At 39.4% G+C, this 23,906-nt stretch overlaps 1 protein-coding gene across 2 annotated transcripts in view; it reads right to left on the bottom strand.

Moving 5' to 3' along the window:
* chl1b (cell adhesion molecule L1-like b) overlaps positions 1–23,906 on the bottom strand; it is an 84,209-nt gene that overhangs the window by 28,711 nt on the left and 31,592 nt on the right. The window contains exons 2-12 of one of the 2 annotated variants that reach the window (XM_059328908.1): positions 11,568–11,761; positions 9,268–9,285; positions 7,605–7,713; positions 7,225–7,415; positions 6,507–6,629; positions 5,508–5,678; positions 5,210–5,236; positions 4,957–5,068; positions 4,627–4,808; positions 3,263–3,394; positions 949–1,089 (exon numbers count right to left, since the gene is read on the bottom strand). In XM_059328908.1, the coding sequence (XP_059184891.1) occupies positions 949–1,089; positions 3,263–3,394; positions 4,627–4,808; positions 4,957–5,068; positions 5,210–5,236; positions 5,508–5,678; positions 6,507–6,629; positions 7,225–7,415; positions 7,605–7,713; positions 9,268–9,285; positions 11,568–11,667 (1,306 nt within the window). In that variant the 5' untranslated portion in view covers positions 11,668–11,761. The remainder of the gene's footprint in view (positions 1–948; positions 1,090–3,262; positions 3,395–4,626; positions 4,809–4,956; positions 5,069–5,209; positions 5,237–5,507; positions 5,679–6,506; positions 6,630–7,224; positions 7,416–7,604; positions 7,714–9,267; positions 9,286–11,567; positions 11,762–23,906) is intronic. The other variant, XM_059328910.1, reaches the window with a different exon arrangement.

Here is a 23,906-nt window from a genome sequence, read left to right as displayed (position 1 = left end):
CCACAAGCCATGTTCGATATAGTTTCATTACATTCAAGAGACAGCACATATCTCTACAGCTGATGTCTCCATCACTCAGCAACATACTTAGGTCTAACTATATTTTAGATTTTTGGGTGACCTGTCCCTTTAACCACTGTACTTTCAGGACTTTCAGGCAGTAATAACAACAGAGAGAGCTCAGGTTTGGCAGTTATGAAACCAGACAGAACCGAAGGGAATGAGGCAGATAATCGTGGGTTAAATGAGGCGACAACGCTTCGCGTTAATTGTCGGCTCCTTTGTGTCAAAAAATGAATCAGCTGTCAGGTTGTCAGGAATGTGTAAATGCAAAAATGAAATCAAAGACGAAAACAATGAAATAATGAGTTAGCCGAGCGCGCGCACCTTATCAGTTGTAGCCAAAGCCTCCCATTAAAATGGTCTGTCTCTCCTAATTGTTTACAAAGGCAGCCGCTGGGACTTAGCATTCAGCGACTGTCCAGCTTTATTAACTCCTATGTCACCGAGAACAAACTCCCCGCGTTTGTGCGGGGAGACAGAAAGCAACAGTCTGTTTTTTATCTGCACTTGTAAAGCAGCACATGTTTATCTCACGGCCCTGGAATCAGTATGGAATTGAGGGAGAACTTGTTAGCATATAAATGACAGGGAACTGGGCTCGTAGCTCCGCAGGGAGAACCCCGAGCCGGAATGAAGGAGACCAGCTTGTAGACAGCCCTCCTTCCCTGGGCTCCTCACTGCTTTATGGGCATATGCCAACATCAGCGCCAGCTCTCTGGCTTGACACATCAGTCAGCAGTCTCCCAATGTCTCACTGCAAAGTCTGACACTTACTTACAAACACTGAAACAAATACAGTTGAGAACAGGGTCTTTAGATGTGCTTGATAAAATCTTGATGGTGAAACTGAAATGATGATGAGCTCCCAGAGCTACAAGTACTTACTCATAATCATGATGTTTGCATTTGACAGAAGGGTTCCATGTTTGTTGGAGGCCTCACACTGATAGACTGCACTGTCAGATGCTTTGGCGTTGTGTATAACTATGGTGTCATCAAACGCCTTCCTGTTGGCTGCAGGGGCCCCTGGAATAGACCAAAGATACATTCAGTAAACACACCATCACCATTCATACTGCAGCACTGTATGTACACACTAGATGGGATAAAATATTGAAACAGGAATATATCATATTCCTTCCTCTTGAGATGTATTATCGATACACTGGCGCCATATATTGATACTTTTTTATTAAAACATGCAGGCGCTCAAAACAGATTCCCCCACCAATTTGATGTACCAGGGTCACTATCTTTCTTCATGCCTCATATAAAGCGTCCTTCGTTTTTTGAAAGACACTTTTTAAATTAAATCTATTAATATTATTACTTCTTGACATTTCAACCCAGAACTGTTCTGCTTTCTTGCAGTTTATAGCTTTTTTTTTTTTTTTTTACATTAGAATGATGCCACATATGGAGAAGTTGCAGCCAGTGTGTGTGTGAGTGAGTGTTAAAGAATCATTTATGCACTTTGTTTCATCTCAGTTGTGAAATCATTGAAACCACATTGCATTGGATAAATACAAAATTCTAGCTTTTTGCTATTTTAAGTGGTATTTATTTTTATGCTACACAGATATCATGATGTATGATATATTAATGTCTTGCAATGTATTTATTATTGCAGAATCACCATCGTTATCACGGGCAACGCATTGTAAAAGGGTTTGATTGTGAGTAACAATTCCCCTTAGACTGGATTAGGGCTGTGTGGTATGTACTTGCAATTGATTTGACTGATAATTGCAATATGATTCACAATATTGAAGGGAATGATTATTTTTACAGAGTTATTCTCATTTTCATTGAAGAAGTGTGATTTTTTGCGAGGATCTCTAACAAACAAAATTTTCTTAGTCTGTAGAATATGATTTGTTAGTAGAGACAGCATGGTATTTTGAAACATATTTTCCCTATAACAAACATTGTGTATCCTGCAATGTGGATATTGCAATAGTCAATATAGTGATTTTTATTTTAAAAAATGTATTTAATGTGCAGCCTAATACTGAACTCAAAATCCCAGCTTTAATTTTTTCAAGAAACTCTGACAGCTGAATTCAGTTTTATTTAAAAAGGAAAGCAAAACATGATCTTTTTGCCATTGTGTTGAAGCAACAAGGAACCTTCATTTTGTGATGATTTTGGTGGCAACTTGTGTCATAAAGATCTTGATCTGACTGAACATGCATTCATTTTGAAAACAAGTGAGAGAAAGACAACTTATATTTAAAACTTTTTCAGCTATTTATTTATGTACTCTTCTTGTGGCTATGTAGGATTAATAATAATTTGTAGCCACCAATGTTAATTCATATACTGATGTCAAAACATATTTCATAAATAAAACAGACGTATCACATACCTGTCTAGGACATAGTTGCTCAAAGTGCAGCTTGTGAGCCGATGCGGCACTCAGAAACATTTTGTGTGGACCCCCAACGTGACATAAAATGCATGCATTATATTTTAATCTTCGGCTGTCCATTTCAGCACTGTCACTTTCAATAGCTTACATTAATAACATAACTCAGCTACTGCATCAAACTGCTCCCCCTCTCAGAATCATCCGTCAAATTAGGAATGAGTGCTTGTAGAAAGCTACTGGTTGCAACTCTATCATTAATGCCAGTGCTGTTAGGTAAAGTTAGCAATTTCAAATCATATGCTGGCTCACTAAATTGGCACTCTGTCAGCCAAACCTTGAGCACCCCTGGTCTAGGAGGATGGTCAATTCGAGATTGGTACTGAACCCTTTCATATCCAACAATTCTCTCCATGTGCTGAATGAGCAACCAAGGCTGGCTCTTTGTTTTCGCCCATGCTCTCTCTGTCCCTTTCAACTCTGTTTGTCCTTCAGACAATTATTTTCTTTTTCTCATTCCTCAACCTGCCCCACCATAAAATAGAAAATAAAAAATAAAAATCTCTAATGAAAAATCTCTTTCCGCTTCCGTCCAATTTCCGCCAAACTTTGCATGGTCTGGTTTCATTGGGAATCCAAAGAATTCCCGACGATTGTCTCTTTGCTTATATAGTTAATATAGAGACTTCCGTATCACATTGAGACTGTTTCATAACCAGTTAAAGTTCCTTGTAGCTGCTTTAAAATAAAATCAGTCATCAGACCCAGCCCTCTATAGAAAAGGATTTAAATAGTGAAGTGAGTCTGAAGTGAGACGGTTGTGGGACTGACCCTGCAGAGGTTCCCCATTCACCCTCCATGTTATCGTCGGCTGAGGAGTCCCACTGGCGGAGCACTTGATGAGCACGTCTGAGCCGATCATACTGAGCTGACTCTCGGGCTCAAGCACCCACTCTGGAGGCTCTGGAAGACACAATCAGCATGATATTATCAAACTGATGAATGTCATTACAAAACAGACACCAAGCATTTACAGCGAGTGGAGACGATCGCAGGAACAGTTGTCCAATATATATCATCAGTACAAGAGTTCCACTGAAATTATGCTACACTGTCAGGTCTGTCCACGACATGAAGGCACTGAGGCACAAGAGGCTCTTCAGCTGCCTACTGCCTCACCACAATCACTGCTGCGACAGAATGTAAAACTTTCTACCACTGAATGTATTCTCTTAATATTGTAATTTATTCACACATAGCACAATGTCCAGCAGAGCAGAGAACCACTCAAAGCATAGGATATTGTGGTTACTGACAGGATATTTGACTCCTGTAATAACTCCAGGCTTATTCAGGAGATAGTCTCTTAGTCCTCCCTGCATCATCATCCGCAGGCGACTAATGGATGCTATTCTTTTATCAAATGATGACCTATAATAGCTTCCATCTATAGGGATGTCTATACAACTAACTTCCTTTGTATTCAAAGTACATCCAACTCCTGCGCATACACAATGTACTCTAAACTGACAGGTCCAATTTGCAGGATGTGAGGAGTTCTATTAGCAGAAATTAAATACATGTTGAGGTATATGTACTTTATTCAAGTATTTGCATGTTCTACTACTGTATACTTCAACTACAATACTTTAAAAGGATACGGTACTTCAACAAATTAATCAGTATTTCAGTGATCTTCTTTCCTGTCCCAGTGATCATCATATGACCCCTTTATCTTGTGTTTTTGGAGGGACCTGATCCTCAGGTTAAGAGCAACTTGACTAAAAGTAGCCAACAGTTTATACTGGAAAATACTTCGAACTAGCTTTACTTCAAGCAATTACAACAGTAGGATGTTGCTTCCACACTGATGTATGAGTATTAACAGGCTAATAATTCATATATGATAATATATCAGTCACATGGATCTTTTTAATGTGTTCCTTTATTTTTTACTTACTTTTACTGCAGTAATTTACTTAATGGAGGACTTTAACTTATAATGGAGTATGTTTATACCATAACTTGAGTCAGTAAATGATCTGATAACTTCTTCCAACACTGGACTCAATCTTGCTGCTTTTGAAGGATCATCAAAGACTGATTTTAGAGCTACTGATTCTGCTTTATATGTACCTTTTTTGAACTTTACTTAAGTGACAACTATTAAATGATTTCCAATAAGTCAGACATACCTTCTACTTTCACGATGAAGTAATGGACAGCTTCCCCGAGTGAGTTCTTTGCTTTGCACATGTACTTCCCACTGTCTTCCTGTTCTACTCTTGGCACAATCAGCAATTTCCCATGATTCTCCAGTTTTGCTTTAACTGGGAGTTTATGGCCCATCTTCACCCACTCAACCTGTGGAGTTGGACTAGTGAAAAGGGGACAAAGTGTGAGTCTAAAGCAGCAAGCTATTTAAAACACATGATATAAAAACATGGGAAAAATCCTAGAACTTTGGACAAATATTACTAAAATGTGTAAGAAGCTCAGGTTATTAAAAAAAGACTGTTACTTACAATCCTTCAGCAATACACTCCAATTTCAAGTCTTCTCCTTTGACCAGCTGTGACTCTGATTTGGCACCAGAGGGCGTCAGAAGAGAGGGTCTTCTCTCAAGGATTGCATTTGCTAAAGAGGTAAAGCAGAGATTTAAACAGTATAGTAGAAAGCAGATGGCTTCATTCTATACATTTCTATACACACACCTGCCTTGTTCACATAGATGAAACACTGCGCAAGTGTGTTTTACTCTAAAAACTTCAAACTTACCAGCTTCAGGACTCACGCCACTTTTCTCTGAAATGGAGGTGGATGAAACAAAAAACAATGAACATGAGGACGGCGTGGATCCATCACGACAAACAGATCAAAACCACAAAGCAAGCAGATGCACATAAATAAGACATCGTGACACTTGGATGGCTTTTGAAGTGTTGCTATGAATTTGGACATCAATGAACATGCTGGAAATGATCAGCGCTCTGAAATAAAATCTAAGTTTGCATCATGCAGGGTTTAGAGGAAAACAGCACTCGAGTGAAGACAAAGACGTTCAAGTGACACTCACTTGTCTTGACGACGACAGACATGGCTGTCTTCTGAACGATGGTTCGTATTCTTGGGAAGGCGGCGAAGCAGCAGTAGTCTCTCCTGCTGTCCTTCTCCACAGCGTGAGAGAAGTAAAGGTCTCCGTTCAAGCCCATGGACACCCGCTCATCCTGCTCAATGTGCTGAAGACCTGAGCACACAAACAGTCATTTATCAGGCATGACAAAGTCAACTCTACTTTTTATTTCTACCTGTTAAGCAGTTATATCATCTAACTAAATACATTTGCTCAAGAACTGTATTAAGGTACAATTCTGAGGCACTTTACTTGAGTATTTTTATACTTCTATTCCACTTCATTCACGATACAAACTCTTTTTGTACTTTGATGTCTTCTGATCCTTCACTCCTATAGCCATCAGGCTATATAATTCTTCAAGAGCTAGAACCTACTTTAACATAAATATGCTGGTTAGGTTTTGATGTATTGAATGGTGTATGAATTTATTCACAATATGAGACACGGGGTACTTTTACTGCATTAAGTGCATTTTGCTGATAATGCATTGCGCTTCTACTGAAGTGGGATTTTGAAGGACTTCTACTTGCAATAAAGTATTTTTACGTGTTTAATAAGGGTCTAAATATGTTTCCACCACTAACATTAGGGGCCTTTAAGTTCAGAACCATCTAATTCCATACTGTTTGACAGTTTCACATATACAGTATATTCTGATCAAGCTCTTCATTTAAGCTTTATCTTTAATTATTAAAAACTAAGACTTCATGGGTTTTTTAAAGGCAAATGCTACATGAGGATTTTTTTTATTTGATCATTTTACACACATTTCCACAGAATTCAGCCTGGCATATGCAGCACTTATGGGAACTTTGGCATCAGCAATTACATTTCAAATGAAGCCCTGTGCGTTTGAACAAAGTCTGTCTGCACAGCATGAGTTTGTACTGACCGACTCAACTTCAGATCAGTGAGGTAAATAAGAGGTGGATCACTCACTGATAGTCATCCAGTAGATCTGGAGGGGTGGTATTCCTTGAGGTGGGTTGCATTCTAAAATAAACGGCTGGCCTTCCTCCACCACAACAGGATCAAGCGTTTCTTTTGGAAACTTTGGAACATCTAGAAAAGACAGAAGCTACAGTGAGTGAATGACATGAATGAATAAAATATACAGTGCAGTTCTCATCTACTCCAGAAGATGGCAGTAATATCCTGCTTGGATTTAGTGACGGGCAAAGCATGTGTTTTCTGGACTCTGTATCATCCAGTAGATTGAATTCTATGATATTTTTCACTTCTTGGCCTGCAGAAACAAAACAGACATCACTACTACTACAGTGTGTGGCTTGTCAACTGCTGCTGAGTGGTTGAAGCCCGGCCAAATTTTGACAAAGTCCCCCTCGGAGTGGATTTTCTTTGAGAATTGATGTGCTGTGTTTTGGGAACAAAATGAAAAATGTAGCAAGGGAAATGACGGAGAGGCTGGATCACACTCGATGCCTTTTTTCCAATGTGGTGCTATAGATGAGATGCTGCAAGGGGTGGAGAGCTCGGGAGCCTCAATGACTTTCTGCCACGTCCAATACAATGAAAAGCTCACAATGGAGAGGTGCAGCCATTACACAGGGCTGCTGGCCCTGAATCACTTTGAAAGCACTGTAACAGAGCACCCCACACACACATATGCACACACTCACAGATGTATGTTACTCACGGGGCACAATGAACTCAATCTCCGTCGATATGGCGGTCCCCAGTTTGTTTGAGGCGTAACAGCGATAGATTCCCTGGTACTCTGTAAGGTTCCCATTATTGGGTATCACAAAGGTCCCAGAATTCTCCTCTTTCATCAGGCGGGGGTCTAGAGAGGGGTCGAATTCCTGCCCATTCTTCGTCCATCTGAATCTACATAAAGAAAGCCAGTAATAAAATGTGAAGTCCTTCAGCCAAGACTGCAGCGTTTTCCAGAGATCTGAACCAGTGCACCCAATTACAACGCGCTGATGACAAACTGTTGTTGTTTGTTTTTGGTGTGTGTCTGGCTGCTAACAAGCTCTACATTCTCTCCGAAGTGATGCAAGGCTCAGTACTCACTCTGGTTCGGGATTCCCTTTGGCTTCACACGTCATGGGGAAGCTCTCATCAAAAGGGAAGGCAATGAGAGAGCTGGGCGACTGAGCTGTGATGATGGGCAGCTGCTCAACTGGGCAACAAACAAACAAGCACGGATATGTGAGAAACACAACACGGGGCCTCAATACAGTGCTCTACTTGTAATGATCACAGTCAATGTGCTACGACAGAAGTGGTTCCCAACCTTTGTGGTCTGTGACCCCTCGAAACAAAGCAATGTCTGCAGGTTGTATTTGAGAGCAGAAAGAATAAAAGTAACCAGGATATCACAAGACAGTGAGAAAAATTACAGAATTTGGCCTGACATAATTCTTTTGTCTTTCTCATGTATCCCATGAACCCTTTTGTCTCACTCTGGACATCTTTTTCCTCCAGATTGAGCCATTTTCTCATGTCTGCCCTATGGGGCAAATACATGACATTTCCCTGGTTTCCACCAGGGTTACAGCTGTAATATGGAGCACTACAGTTTTTAATTTATCATATCAATGTTCTTGCTTATAATTCATATAATACCAGACTTTGAAGGAAAAACATCCCTTTAAACTAGAACCAGATATGGGATTCTCGAGACCGATGTTATAACTAATTTTAGAGGGAGAAATACATTGATAACCGATATGGTGGCCAATTTAGACATTTTTTGATTGCACACTGATTTTTTACCACTCTACAAATAATGTACTACATTGTCAGCCAATTCTATAAATAATAACTGAGAAAATGAAAATTAATAGAAATAAAATATATAGTAATTTGGTGACCATTTAAAATAAATTATGAAAAAATTAATAGATAACACCACTTCTAAATCAAGCCAAGCAACATTTTCGGCATTGTATATTGTGTAAAAAAGTTTTCATAACGGTACATATCAGACAGCATATACACTGATATGCCATTGATTGGCCGATAATATCAGTCAACTTGTATTACCTATATTTGTTGGACACTACCTTAAACCCCTAATCCCACCCTTAAATCAGTGAAAGTGGATAATAATATTGTTTACATCATATTATGGTAGTTTTTGACAGGGACATTTTTGTCCCCTAAGAACATAAAAGCAAGTTTTTAGTGAGGCACGATGGTCAATCGTCTTGTGAACATTCTTGGGACCCACTGGGGGGTCATGACCCCAATGTTGGGAACCAATGTACTATGATGTTTATGATTGCATGTCTCTACATACAGAGTTCTATTCCAAAATATGATTTGACATAAAATAGTGACAATGACAATAAATAAAACACATTTGTTTACAGAGTTGATGGTTTGCCAGTTAAATGAATACGGTATTTTTTTCAGAATGACTCTATTTTGGTATAAAACTCTCATTTGGTCTCGTATGATGTCATGATGATAGTTGTGATGTGCCGAGCATGGAACAAACAGCACAATGAGTGTCACTGTGTGATCAAGTGTAAAGGGAAATGAGGACATGCCATGAGTCCTACAAGCTACCAGTATTATGGAGTCATGACTGATGACACATGAGATTCAGATCCAACACATATGGCGGTAAGTAAAGCTGCTGCTGTGCTCAACAGCGAGCCAAAGAGATTAACAGAAGAGAGCCGAGGATGTCAGTAATACCAGCTACGTTATGGAAGAGTGAACTTACTGTTTACATGACCTAAAACTACAAAATCCATGGCAGCAGGGGGGGAAATAAACAAAACAAAACAGTCAGCAGTTTGGGAATTATCTCTTCATGTCACAAGCATTCTCTGTATAAACCCTTTTAAACACACACATGAGTAATGCAGAACAGAAGACTGAATTAAAAAGATATTCTGACATCAGTGAGCCCAAAAAACATTTGCCTTTTGAGAAAAACCTGTTTGAACTGTTCTTTATCAAACCCTTAAGAGATATTTCTGAATAATTTAGAGGGAGAGGTTTGATATGCGTTTCCAAGGAAACTGGGATACACGCAGATCCGACACAAAGGAAACAAAAAACCTGATTCAAACAAGATAATAGCTGTAAATATATTCCATTCACAGAACGCTTGATGATTGTAACACTTCTCTATGGTGTGATTTATCTGCCACTAAATTATTCGACATCTTTTTTTCATCCTGATAAAAGCACTTCATCCTAAACCAAGGACAAGTTCTCTGCAGATGAGCATTAACAAATGGAAGACTTCTTTTACATGACCTGTCCTTGTTTATATACTGTGCACGCTGCAGCTTCATGAATGTCTTGAAGTAGCTTTAAATGTGTTCACTAAGTTGTGTTAACAGTTGTGTGTCTGTTGTGCCCCAATCAAGCCAATTCAAAGTGAATTGTTACACTGTATTTGGTGGAAACAACAAAACCTTTACTATTAACCAAATATAAAAACATGTGTGACTAAACTCAGGTTCATTTAACTTCAATATAAGTAATTTCAGAACTCCATCTGACTTGAAATGATGACTAGAATGAATTTACTCTTAATGTTCACTAAACACATTTCGTTTCTCAACCAAAAACATTGCGAGGACAGCGTGCTTCCCAGCCTGCTTTGCTTTCCAGAAACCATTCTTTGATATCTCCTGTAATTTAAAGGTGTTTTATACAACATTCAGAGATTGCCGTCACATGGCTCTCACCTCTGACATCACAGGCAAAAATGGCTAAGCCGAAATGGCAGTGGTTAACAGTGCTAGCAGCCATTGATAGCTCACAGGCATCTAAGTGACCTGGGAGGAACTTGTGCGATTAAGCTGTTCCACGACCATGGGTCTGGGATGGTGTTATCAGTGTTATATATGATTTTTTTTCCTTATCACCTAGCTCGTACAGCAAATGTTTGCTTGCATTGTTTTAATAATGTTCTGAATGTCGTTGGGAAGCATACAAGAGCATACTTGCTGTGTGTAACATATGTACCTAACATGTATTCAAATGTTAAGTGAAGAATTCCTAATGTGTGGGTAAGCTTTAATGTATCTTTTCTCATGTTAAGTGAACAAATTATTCAAATTTAGTACAGTTAACTAACATTTTGTGTTGTACAGGTTTGAGACTGTCCTCCCCTAAAAAACAACCCCATAAATCATTTCTACAAGCAGCTTAATAAGACCCATATTTATGTTTAAGACTGTCCTCTCCCTCCCTGTGTAGTTATGTCTGTAGTTATTATGAATGATGCGGAGGCAGAGTATAAAGCACAAAAGTTGCTCTTAAGGTGGGCGGGAGTGGTGGTGGATGGGTCAAACACATTTGTGTCCATGTGCATCATGTTTTTTAGTGACTATGTCACTTCCATTAGTCACTTCGTCTTCCTGAACTATTTCACTTTTGGCATGTATGTACATGTATTTACTTTTCAAACTGTTTTCAACAACGCCTTACCAGGAACTTTATTGCCCTTACCTTAGAGAAGTGGTTTTGTAGCGTAAATTCACTGCAACTGCAAAAACTTGTGTGTATGTCTCACATTTTTAGAAATGCTCTAATTTTTTCTAATGACTTATTCTGTTATTTAAGTTGGAAATCTTGTTGACCAGTTTACAATGTTTTACAGTGTAAAGGCAATTACTTGAAGGGTCAGTTCACCAAAAATATGAAAAAGATACCAGATTTCATCATATATTTTTAAGATATCTCTCAGTCTATCCAGGCGGTTTTGGGTTTATTTACTCAGATTTTGAGACATCTTTCTCTGAGATAGTGTCTACATTGCCACATAATATAAGGGAATGGAATCATTAAAAATTAAATTAAAAACTCAACAGTAAGGTTATCTTTTCAAAGACAATGTCCCCATTTCCCGGAAATTCAACAATTTTGCCGTTTTTTAAATTTTAAATTCTTTGACATAAAGTAATCACTATGAATTCTGCAAAATATTTGAGTGAACTGTCCCTTTAACTATAGCAGTCATTGCATCAAATGTTGGCCTCCTGCATAAAAGAAGTCAGGACTCACCCTCCAGTGGGATGTCGAAGGCTGTAGTCATATGAAAGGCACAAATACAGGTGATGAAGCCCAGCAGGGCGACCAATCCCGGGCTCCTCTGCAACCTCATGGTGTCTCCTTAGATGTTGGACGTCCTCAAGAAACGAGTGCTCTCTCCTCCTCGGTCTTCAGTTCATTTCTGTGGTACGCTGAAGATGCGGTACCTGTGAGAGTAGCACAGACGGAGAAGGCCCCCATGAATCCACCCACGCGCTGGCAGACGGAAAAGGCAAACCCCAAACACAACAAATCCCCCGTGACTAGGAGCCCGACTGCTCTCTGCTCAGCCAGGCATAACCAGGCACACCGCACATTTTCATTTGCATCAACAGGGACTCTAGTTCAAATTTTGCTGCAACAAAGAAATATTCACATTAAAGCCTGCTATCATCCCCTTCCCCTGGGATTCGGCTTGTTTTGTAGTTTGATGTCTGTGGAAGTGTGTAACGGAAAGTGTATTTTCCATGCGACAATGGAAATAAATAAATAAATAAACAAATGAAGGAGCCTGTGGATTTATTAATGCATGGCAGATGTTCAGCATTACTGAGAGGAAAGGCATTTACTCTAAACCATGCCAAGATTGAAATCAAAATTACCATCAAAGTTAAGATACTATTCAGGCGATTTAATCGTGCTGCTGTTTTCATCTGTGCCTGCATTTCTCTGATAACAATGACTCAAAGAGATTAACAATGCAGCTACACATTTATCTATTATTGCAGCAAATATTGCTGCCCGAGGGGTGTGAGGAATAAATATGGTACATAGTTAACAGTCAGAGAGAGTAAGCTGTCTGCACTCACACACTGACAGGCTGCAGAGTACAGAGCACTGGATCATTTTCCAGCTAACAGACCAGAGTCTAGACCATAATGAGCACATGATCGGTCCAGAGTGCAGAAGTGGAGGAGGGAGGAGGACGTGAAAGAGGGATGTATGGGAATTTTAGTGTCTGTAGCAGTGCTCTGTACACCCTCTCTGGGGTGTCAGTTCATTAGTCTTCCTCGTGTTGGCTGGGTCCCAGCTCAGTGGGTCATGCTGGAGTAATTAGCTGAACAGCTAACAAACACCATAAAGAGAAATAATAGCTCAATATTAGAGTTTTAGATTTAGAAATCATAGGGATGTTGTAATGCAATGAGTTTTGCTGGTGTTCATTTAAAACAGGGCTGGTTTACATGCAAGGAGTCCTGTAATTGCAATTATTAATATCCAAGGTGGTGTGCTGTTTAGGCCAAGACACTTTAAGCCCACTTAGCTGTTTTGGTAAGAATGGCATAAGATTACAGTGGAGTTCTATAGTTCAGAAAAAGTAGTATCAAATTAAACGGCTGTGGATAGCAACAAAAATCAGTGGATATATTCTGAATATAGCATACACATAATCGGGTATAACATTTTTTGGGGTGGGCCTTTGTTTATGTGTTTCAAATATGTTTTGTTGCAGTTCCTGTCTGCAGCAAACTGGGAACGTGCAGACCATCATCCACACAGGTAGTACATTGGCTGTCGGTAAGTACCTCATACAACCAGGCCATCAAAACTATATGCCGAATTGCACAAATTTCTAAAACATATACACACAGTGCACTGTGGTAGTGACCTGTCAATCACAAGGTAGCCATGCCCTATAGCACACCCTGCTTTATCGTCTATTTTACTCTAAATGGGAAAATCATTTAGAAAATGAATATCAGATTGAGACCATAAGTTAATTATGAGACTGTTTACGAAGGTGTAGGTGAGACGTGAGAAGGGTCATGTATCTATCTATCTGACTTCTTTTTACAACCAGTGGAGTCGCCCCCTGCTGGCCATTAGATGGAAAACAGGTTGTCAACTGTTCAATTTGAGTAAGCAGTAGCAACCATGACATGTACAGGAACTAGTGTGTGCTTAACCAGCCATATCATATCTAGAGAAGAGCTGTCTGTTCACAATGGTAGTTGAATCAACTCTGGCTTCCTTCTTAAGAAATTCAATAAGAAACACTGAGGTCAAACTCCTGTTCACAAGCTGTAATTAAATAAATGACCAGAGAACAGAAGGGTCGATTTCATTCATTTGCTGTAGATCTGTTTTCAGATGAATGTGCACTCTGAACTTTTCCACCATGCCTCATGTTAATGGTATTAACTCTGTCTGTGACTCAATACCGGCTTTCTGAACCCTTGTGACCCCTGCTCCACCCACCTACAGCATCACCAACAAGGCTCAAGACTTTGAGTGTGCTATACATCACATATATCCACCCCACTCCATCACAATTCATGCCTATTGACTTTATTTCCAACTGAAGATTGGTGTCTCAGAGTTATAAGTCATCCAGAAAAATGCCTCAGGCTTTCCTTTGTTTCAGTCTTTCCCAGACAGGGTGATTTATGTTGCTAAACACAGATTAAAATCAAAAGTTAAGGGCTTTGTGCTAATTGGCTGGTGCTTTGTTGGTAAGATTGGCCTGGTTAAGAGGAGGAGGGGGGTAAAATCCCCAGAAGACAATGTTTTCTCATTGTCCTATTGGGCTGGCCAAAATCCTTTAGCAAGCTAACACCACCTTAGATGGATTACATTGTTCAAACTGTGCTTGATGATTTGCCTTCTGATTAAATTTGTTCTCCCCTCGTTAAACATTTATTGAGAACTGGCTCGGCCATCTGGTTGAGGGAGGTTCGCTCTTAGGGTTTAACTGCTGCAAGTGATGATGTCTACATTCATAGGGTATGGTGCCTATTGGAACTATACGATGCACACGAGAGGGGGCCTCCCTCAAGCTCGCCTGATTTACAGACAGCAGGCTGATCTTAATCCCCGCCCCTTTCAGCAGCGATCACACCAGTCTGAGATTGATGAAGCTGGCAGGAGGTTAAAAGCTGCTCACTGTGGGAAGTCCAATATGAACCCTAACCTTACTTAGCCAAGGCTCAGAGGGGACAGAAGCTCTGCGGTGGAGGGGGCACCGAGAGAGAAATGAAGACATGTGGGCCAAGCGAGATCTGTCTCTGTACTTTAAAGCTCTCTCTGAGTGACAGATGTAGAGCATGCTCCGACAAACTTCCTCATTGTCAACAACACCAAATCTCTAATGTAGACAAATTTGGCACAAAGGCGTTGTAACCTCATTTTCCCATCATCATTAATGCCTCACATCACATTAAAAAGTTACTCAGACAGTTTTCAAACTATCAACTTGTCAAACTTACCCAAGTCTTATCATCAGCTACATGATGAGTAATTAGCTTAACCTTAAAGCTTGTGGGGGACTGCTCATTGGCCCAATGCATAGATTTATGGGTCCGATGTCAAATAGTCCAAAAATACACACTGGAGTTCAGTGGTTGCCATCGGCCTTTTTCAAAAATAAATATGATTTATGGTGTGAAAACTATGTGATTAAGAAATGGGCAGAATAAGGAAGAAAAAAAGACTTGGTTGAAAAATGATCACTTCTTCAGACTATTGGGCCATCACACCATATATATATATCCTTAAACCCCACAGTGTGACATGTTTACAGGCTGGAAGTTTGTATCTTGGGTCATTTTTGTTTCAGTTTCAATAAAAATACTATTTTTAACAGCATCTGTTGGCGACATGAAATTAGCAAAAACATGAATGATGTTTCTATTTATGAGGAGAAAGCACATGCGGTCCAGTTTGTTGTTGGGGGGGGGGGGGGGGGGGGGGGGGTTGTCTCGTTACAAGGGATGGGTCTAATTGCTGGTGTCTGAGTGTGGATGCTTGCTCCCTGCATGCTTTACTGGATGGTGATGAATGTAGATTGTATTTCCTGTCTTAATTAACAGTATACATCACCTATCCAATTCTGTTTCATGTAGCAGAGCCCCATTAGGAACTGTCACTGTCAGGAACTGAGTGTGCAAACTGGGCTTTAAGCAGAATGTTTTCTTGCTTTGCTTTTAACAGTTATTTACATTAAAGATGTTGGTGTTAAGATGGAATTTGTAAAGATACATCAATCATTAATAGATATAATATTGTATCAGAATGAAACTTGCCGTTTGCACCCCTCATACGTCTGACCAACAGGATGTTAGAACAAGCAGTGCCCTAAAAAAATGTTCCAAAAAATGCAATACAATTGTCCTGAAAAATATTAGTCTCTGAGTGATGTAAGTATGTTGTTACGAATGTAACGTATCTAAGTTTCTTATCAAGAAAATGCTGGGCAATGGGCATCTTGTGTTTATATTGCTTATGTTGCCCATCCCTCCTTCACTTAAATGCTCTTGTTAGAGTCTTTCAGCTTTCCTCAAGCCATTGTATACTGTATCCCTGTGCAGCTTCACTGACTTTGGCACACTTCTACAGCACAATTGGCAAGCTCTGTCGGTTTCTTGACTCTTATGGTTCAGCCATCTGGTGTAGCATTACACCTTAACTTTGATTTATAAGCACATTTGCAAATCTATAGAAATGATCACACACTGTAAAGATCACATGAGCGAGATTTCAATGGGAAATAGTTCTGCAACAACAAGTTGTTTCCTGGAGCATTCAAACTTGTGGCTGTGTTGTTTAGTAACGGGGTGGGGTCTAGGCGCAACCATTCAAAGTTCACTACAGTGGGCCCTTGAGCTGGCACCATCTGCTTCTTCTTCACACAAAGACAACAGGCAGAGAAGTGTGGGCCTACTGTAGTTTAATGTGCTAGCCTGTAATAGGATTAAGCAGATCCTCGTCTTGTCAGGCTGGATTAAAATATTCTCTCCGTTAAAGACCTGAGACAGGAAGACAGCAGCTCCACACGCCCCTCTCACAGTCCTGATAATGCCTCCACACTGATTCCCATTTGATCATTCAGGAACAATTAAAACAAAGGCCGAGCTGATTAACACTAAGCACCAATTGACTAGCGTTGCTTCTGAAGTGTGTAATGAGAGCAGTTTCTTCGGTCGTCGTTTTGTTCTTTTAGTCCAATCAATTGCTCATTTAGCTTGCAAATCTGACGCCCTGCCTTGCTCTCAGTGAAAAACAAAGCTGCAAAGTGGCAAAACTTTTTATGTAGAATTTAATTTTCCCTTTGTGTTCAGAGATTTAGTTTTACCCATTATCAATTTGAAATAGATTGTATTCTGACCTTTGGCAATTTGGCAGCGTTCCACTGGCGTGTCTATGCAATTCATCTATTATTAAAATATCAGTAGCAGGAGAAAAAACAGAAACAAGACGCTAAATGAGATTAGGAAGTGGGAGCAATATTAGATAATATGCTTGTCTAATTGAGATTTGGAGCGATTTTACTGCACTTCAGAAAGCATGGCAGTTCAATTATCTCACTATTAATATTTCAGGGCTCTGTAGCTTTAGCGGGATGAGGGGACTGGAGACTCGAGCTGGGCAGAGAGGTGACAGGAGGAGGATGGAGGAGGCCGAGGGGGGAGGAGTGAGGAGAGGTTTTCAGGTGAGGCTCAGTTGGAGAAAGATAAAGAGCAGCTGCAGTGATGAAGTGTGGGGTTTGTGACCCCTGTGTTCAATATGAACTAATGAAGAATGACCCTCATGACCCAATCTCACCACGGGGAGAGTGGGATACCCTGCGTATCACCTGTAGTGACCTTACAGATCCTTATGTCACTACAGGACTGTATGGTATAGTTTGCAGCTTCAAAGCTTAATTTAGAACATTGATATTCAAATTCTAAATCAACATTCAAATGCTGGGCTAGTGTTTAGACGATTAAATTGGCTATTGGTGACTGACATAGTAAATGGGAGGTGGGAGCCTTTTTTTCTGCCTCTGTTAAGTAAGCTGCCCGCTTGTATAGCAAAACCTCCCAGAGTGAATTAAGGATTTATTTTAGACAGTCTTCCCCCAACCCCATGGGTTTTTCTCATTTGTACTTAGCAGCTTCATCTAATCTTACACACGGTGTAAAAGCAAAAGTGAAAGCAAGGATACAGAGTATAAGGAACAACAAAGTCCACTAAAGGACGGGTTGTGGATGGGTCAAACAAACACTAATCTTTCAAAAAATGTTAAACAAGTAATTTTGTTGTCGAAACCTAAAGAAACTGTGACTGTTAACCTGTTTAACATGGCCACTGTTATGTTTAGGTAGAAGAGCATGTTGATTAGGGGCTCTCATTTAGGATACTCCAGTAGGTCGTATTTGAGGGTAGAAAATAATGACCTCATACAGTTATGGTCTGCAGCATATGTTGGTTTATTTAGATCAAACCAGAGTTGATGTTTTTGTAACAGTGTAAAGACCAACAAATACTGTTTTAGTGAGTTTCATTTTGTTTCTGTTGAGGTTAAAATAAGTGTTTTTAGTCAACAGTTAACAAGGTAATTCATCTAGTCTTAGTTCAGTGAAAGAGAGAAATTTGAATTCAGAAGGTGGATGGTTGCAATTTTATGGCAACTAAGGAAAATAGAAAGAATATGTCCTTTTTTGACATAGAGTTTCTTTTGTATATTTATTAGATATTTATTAGACTAAAAAGGCAAACTCACTATGATAAAAAAAATGTGACAGATTCAAAACTCTCAATAGAGACTTTGAATTTAAAAGACACAAAAGTTGTTGGATGATCATGAACAAGTGTATGTATGATGTAGTTCACTTAACCAAAAAGAGAAAACAAACAAGAAGAGGAGTGAAGAGGTTTCAAACCACTAGAGGTTTTCATCTTGTCAGTAATGGGCATTTTCCTAAAAGCTGTTCATTTTTACATGAACAAAGAGCATGAAGGCTCCCCGGCACCTAATTAGTTGTTCTTTTGTGGGTCTGAAAGCTGTTTGTCTCTGTAAAATATGAAGTTCTACTCAGAATAACCAGACAAAACAGGAGTGAATAAAACCCACTCTAGTTTCTCCATAGATAAACCAGACATTCCTTTTGCTACGGATTATGACTTTTAATTCTGGTCTTTTGCATAATTTATCTGCTCAATGAAAACACTTAAACTGATCACCAGAGCATGTCACACGACATGATCATAAATCATACAGAATAGATGTGCTACTGTATGTAGGCTAAAGCTACAGATGGTGTCAGAGTCCTCACTTTGAACCTGTTAATATGTTTAAAGCAGAGGAAGGGGTTTAAGAAAGTGCACTGCACCTGTGTGCATCACAGCTTACAGCTTTTTCTCATTTTCCCTCTGATCTGCTCTCTTTGAAGTCCCACAGGAGTGCCCCTTGCCCAGGACAATAATCACATTAGTGTGTGATCCTCGCTGAGTAGCCAGCAGAGAGATGAATTCACAAGTTGGACTGCAGGGACTGGAATATTATTTTGTGTGAACTAACACAGCGTGCTCCACTCCACATTCATTCACTTCGTCTGACTGATGCTGGCAATTTCCCCAGACGAAACTGTGCCACAGCAAGACATGATCGATGGCTCTTATATCCCAAATCCTTACCTCCATCAGAGCCCGGAGGAGTTTATTTCTGCCAACAACCGAGAATTCCTGATGTCCCTACAGCACACGCAGCAGCAGCAGCAGCAAAACCACCTTTTTATAGAAATACCTGTCCTGCTTCATCCATTTTTAATCCTTTCAGGTGTCTAATATACATACAGTGAAATCAAAATTTCAGCTTGGGAAATGAGAGCTGCTCTGCTGACTGTAATTCAGTATTTGAATTTCCTGTTCCGCGATGGAGCCAAGCATCTGGACAGTGTTACTGTGGGTAAGCTGTTTGACACAGCTGTCGGATATGTGGCCCAGTTCCTGTGCCTCTCCATCACTTAATAGGGTCTAATTGAGGTTGTGTTGAGACAAATCCAATAGGATGAACTCAAGACCAGACTCAAGTTTCTAGACTAAATATGACAAGGCAGAATCTCACTACACACAGAACAACAACAATAAAAAAACATCATAACAACTCAATCACTGAATCTATGATTTAGTCCCAATGTGTTTTAGTTTTTAATTTAAAATGTGATGTCTGTCAATTGCAATAATTTTAAGGCAACTTAAAAAGAAAAAAAATCTATAATCAAGTGTTTGTGACTCAAAATGATGCTTTTCAAAGTTGGATTAAAAACATATACACTCTAATGCCAGTTTATTAGGGCCGCTAAAACCAAATTAATACAGATTAATCCAGCCCTGCAATAAATCTTTTCTTTATTAAGGTTATGCTGTTTTGTTCAAACTGTTAAATGGAGGCTTTGACAACTTGATAACAAGCAGTTAGTGGTGCTGTTGAACTGTTTTGTGTTGTACTGACATATTAACAGTTCAACAGCAGAACAAAAAAAAATATTTCACAGTGGAATCAAAATGTCTCCAAAACTGTTTAAACAAAAACTGAACATTATAACCCTCTTTTTAAAAGATGTTTGGTGTCCCAAATAGACTGGGCGTATTTTATTCACAGCTTGATCATAATGTGCACATGTTGTTCCCAACAGCTCAGACAAGACCAAAGACAGGAAAAGACATCATTCTTTCACTTTCTGCCTCTCTTGTTTTTCCTCTTTGTCTGTGTTACATTATAACCAGCCTTTGACACAGTTCTCTTCAAACATAAACATATGGAAGCAAGATGCTTCCAAGACCAAGAATGTGTCTGACTAAATCAAAATAGTTTTGGTAACACAATGGAAACCTGTCGTAGCTCACACTGCAGCTCAGAAAACCATCAACTTGTTCAACTAAATGAGTCTAAATGGATGCACAATTAATCATAATTTCAACAATAAATAGTATAAAATAGAGAATATTATTTCACTGTAATATTGTTAACCCCATAACAACTGTTAAATAAGCTATCTCATGAATATCTCAATTTATACATCGTCATACTGAGGATATTCACTGTTAACACTACTGTTCAGTGCCAGCAGATAATTAAGTCAACGTGGATCTGTGTTAAGTCAGTGTTGCAGAGCTGATCCTGACATACTGTACTACATTTTATGTTCCAGTTTAAACACAGTGACGTTTCCGGCTTCTTTAAGTTGTAAACTATGAATCCTGACAACAAAATATACTAGATACTTCCTGTGAAACAAAAGATGAGCTTTAATCTAGATCAATAAAGTGGTGTAGTGTATTATTTAAATGTCTATCTCACTAACATTTGTTTGTTTGTTTGGTTTATTTACAGATTATTCTGATTTATTACCATAACTCCAACGACTATAGGATTGCACTCAATAAAATAAAAGCACAATGGCTACAAAAACTACAGATTTTTATTTTCATTTAGCCCGGAAGGTCCCATTGAGACACAAGGTGTCTTCTTCCAGAGAGCCTTGGAAAAATGGTACTTTTAACTTGTCACATATTTCCCATAAGTCACTTATGACTGTTGCACAATTCAAGTAATTCATCCCACTGTGTCAGAAGACAACAAACGCCTCACAAAGTAAACATTTTCATTGTTATAAACTGTTGATTTTTTTTGTGACAGTTGCAAAAGTGTTGATTATCTGATTATCTGTAAAAGCGATTGTTATTTATGTAGTCTGATAGAAATGGGGACATTTTTTTAACACTTAGATAATCAATTAAAAAAAAGGCAGTTATTTTACTGCATGCTACAAAGCTCCGTGTTTTTTATTGACAAAAAGCAAAAAATACAACCAGCAATTCAACTCATTTACAATGTGACTCATCAGCCAATGAATTCTTTTGCTTTTGTAGAAAAAGAAAATCGACACTCCCCTGCACATGGAAAAACCAAAACATGCTTAACCTAAATCTGCTGCGAAAGCTTTTGAGACGTCCCTAGATACTACGGGATACTCACAAGATTTTACTTCATTCTCAGCTCTGGCCCCCATGAGAGGAGGATCTATTCCTTTCCAGGTAACAACATCCACAAGAAAAGGAAACCATGAGTAGGGTAACCATCAGATTTGCAGAAAAATGGAGAGTGCTGAGCCCGTTGCACGTTGTGTCATACAGGCTGGAGAAGGAAGAACAGAGGCACTGTAGTCACATATGTTGCCAAAGCCTCCAGCTTGGCAAAGACGCTCATTAAGCCACTGACAATCATTCCCACAAAGCCCCATCTAAAGGCTATTCACCGGGTGTGTACAAAAGAGAGTGGAGGAATGCAAGTTCCATCTCGCCCCCTTTTAGCGTCATTAAAGACGTTTGCTGTACCTGAAGTCGCACTGAAAAGTGTTTATTTGCAACTGAAGAAAACATATGAATGATATACAACTATATGGGAGCACAGATCACCTGCTGTGTGAAAATCTGTTAAGTTTTGCTCCTGCTGCAATCTTCTGCAATCTTCTTAATAGCTAATGCTGCTGAAGATTGCTGCTCAGCATTCATCTGGTATTGTTTGAGCACTAAGGAACTCTTCTCTTCCTGCTGTAAAAGGATATTGGATTGAAAAATCAATGAATCTGTGTTTGATTTCTAGCATGCATCTGGATCTAAGTGGAGCTTGATTGTTCCACACTGGTGATCAGAGACCATGACTACATAGATGAACTTGAGAGGAGGCTGGGTGACATGTCAGGGGACAGCTCAGTGTGCAGAGTGCTGAGACTGTCGATAAGAGCCTTCCACCAGCCCGACAAAAAAAAGCCGCAGTCTCTCTCCCACGACACATGAGGGGGAAGGGAGGAAACAACCCCCCCTAGTCTGGATGATGTATGGTGTGGACCCTCGGCTGAGACTTGGGTTTTAACGGGGAGAAAGGCAGAAAATGAAAGGGGGGAGGAGGGTCATGCTTGAATTATGCTGATGTGGGTCGTAACCGCGGTAGAAAACCAACCAAAGGCATTTCTGCTTCCAGGGAACTTGCAGCCACAAATAAGGTTATTATCACTCGGGCCTCACAAATGCTGACAGTTGGGAAATGGTGGAGGTGAGAATGTGTACCTTTATAGGACTGGGTACATATATTTAGTCATTTAGCAGCTTGTTATGGGTCATTTAAATTTAAAATTACAATTTTTTTCAACTGACTCATTAACTTTGAAGCACATTGCCTGTCTTTCCTGTTATATTGAATATAAATCATCTTGATTTAAAGGGTTAGCTTGGATCTTTTAAGTGGCATTGTATGAAGCACTTATCCACAGTCAGTGTATGGTGGTCGGCACGCTCACAGTTTGTAGAGAATACAGGAGCTACGCAATGTACTGCTCTGGACGGGGAAGCAGTGTAACGTATTTAAGCCAACTAAAAAAGAAGCCCCAACTCAAAATTAGGTGGTGGAGATTATTTTAACCCAAACCAATGAGTGGTCACACTATAAAAAAAAAACTGTTTAATTTAGCAATATGTTAACAAAGTCTGGAAAGTAGTAAAACTGGACTTGTATTCTGGGACTTTTGTGCCTTTAGGACAATGGGTTTTTGTTTTCAAAACTAAAAGGATTTTTGACATTGGAACAATTAGCAGTAGGGTTGGGCGATGTCCACCCAGTTGGCATATGATGATATTCACAGTGAAACATCATGGTAGATTATGACATTGTTGTTATGTTGTCTTACGGACTATTACCAAAAAGGTACTAAAATGTAACTTCTCAAATTTTAATGATGTCCTTGAAATTAAAATATAATTCAAAATATAGTAGCTCGGTTTCTGACAAATTGTCTTTTACTTTGGATTTGTTCAGAAACTTGTGTCTACCTTCAGATACAGATAAATCAATCTGCACATTGTCGATAAATCAGAATTTCAAATGCCCTGTGTTAGTGTGGATAAAGTGAGTGGGGGCTCAGTGGCAGATGACTGGATGATGGCATTGTACATCGGCCCCACCCAAATCAGAAGTCCCTGATAGACCCCTTATCAGAGCACATCACTCTAGCGTCACACATGATTGTGATTGGACGTTGGTTGCAGAAAGATTCAGAAGTAGGGTTGATACACAGGAAAATTATAATCACAGCAGGAAGAGGTGTTATCTGTTTTGAACATGTTGTGTTGTGCAGTGGGCTGACAAATCTGGAAAGGTACTAATACAAGTCTAATAATTATAACTAATAGAAGACATTTTATACATATATATTACCTTTTACGTTTTATATATATTTTTTTTATTCTTGCCTATCCCCGAGTGACAACTGCGATAGTAAAATAAAGAAATAGTCCTGTGAGAAAGTAGTCTTTCTTTTGCCACTTAGTTTTATTCGTGATCAGTGTTTTTATTGGCGGTCCATTTTGGGTTTTTTTTTGTAACCAACATTGTCAATGTTTGTAAACAAATAATTGGTCTATATAGCGTACACTTACAATTGATTGTTGATTTTTTTTCCGGTGGTTAAAATATGTTTTGCTGCTACCTGTCCTCAGCGGTACATTGCTTAGCTTCCATGCCGCTACTCCTGCCTGCTTCAACACTGTAAG

Source organism: Centropristis striata, chromosome 3, assembly GCF_030273125.1.
Source record: "Centropristis striata isolate RG_2023a ecotype Rhode Island chromosome 3, C.striata_1.0, whole genome shotgun sequence".
NCBI lineage: Eukaryota > Metazoa > Chordata > Actinopteri > Perciformes > Serranidae > Centropristis > Centropristis striata.
The sequence above is the reverse complement of the archived record's forward strand: the minus strand, read 5'-3'. Positions and strand labels throughout refer to the sequence as shown.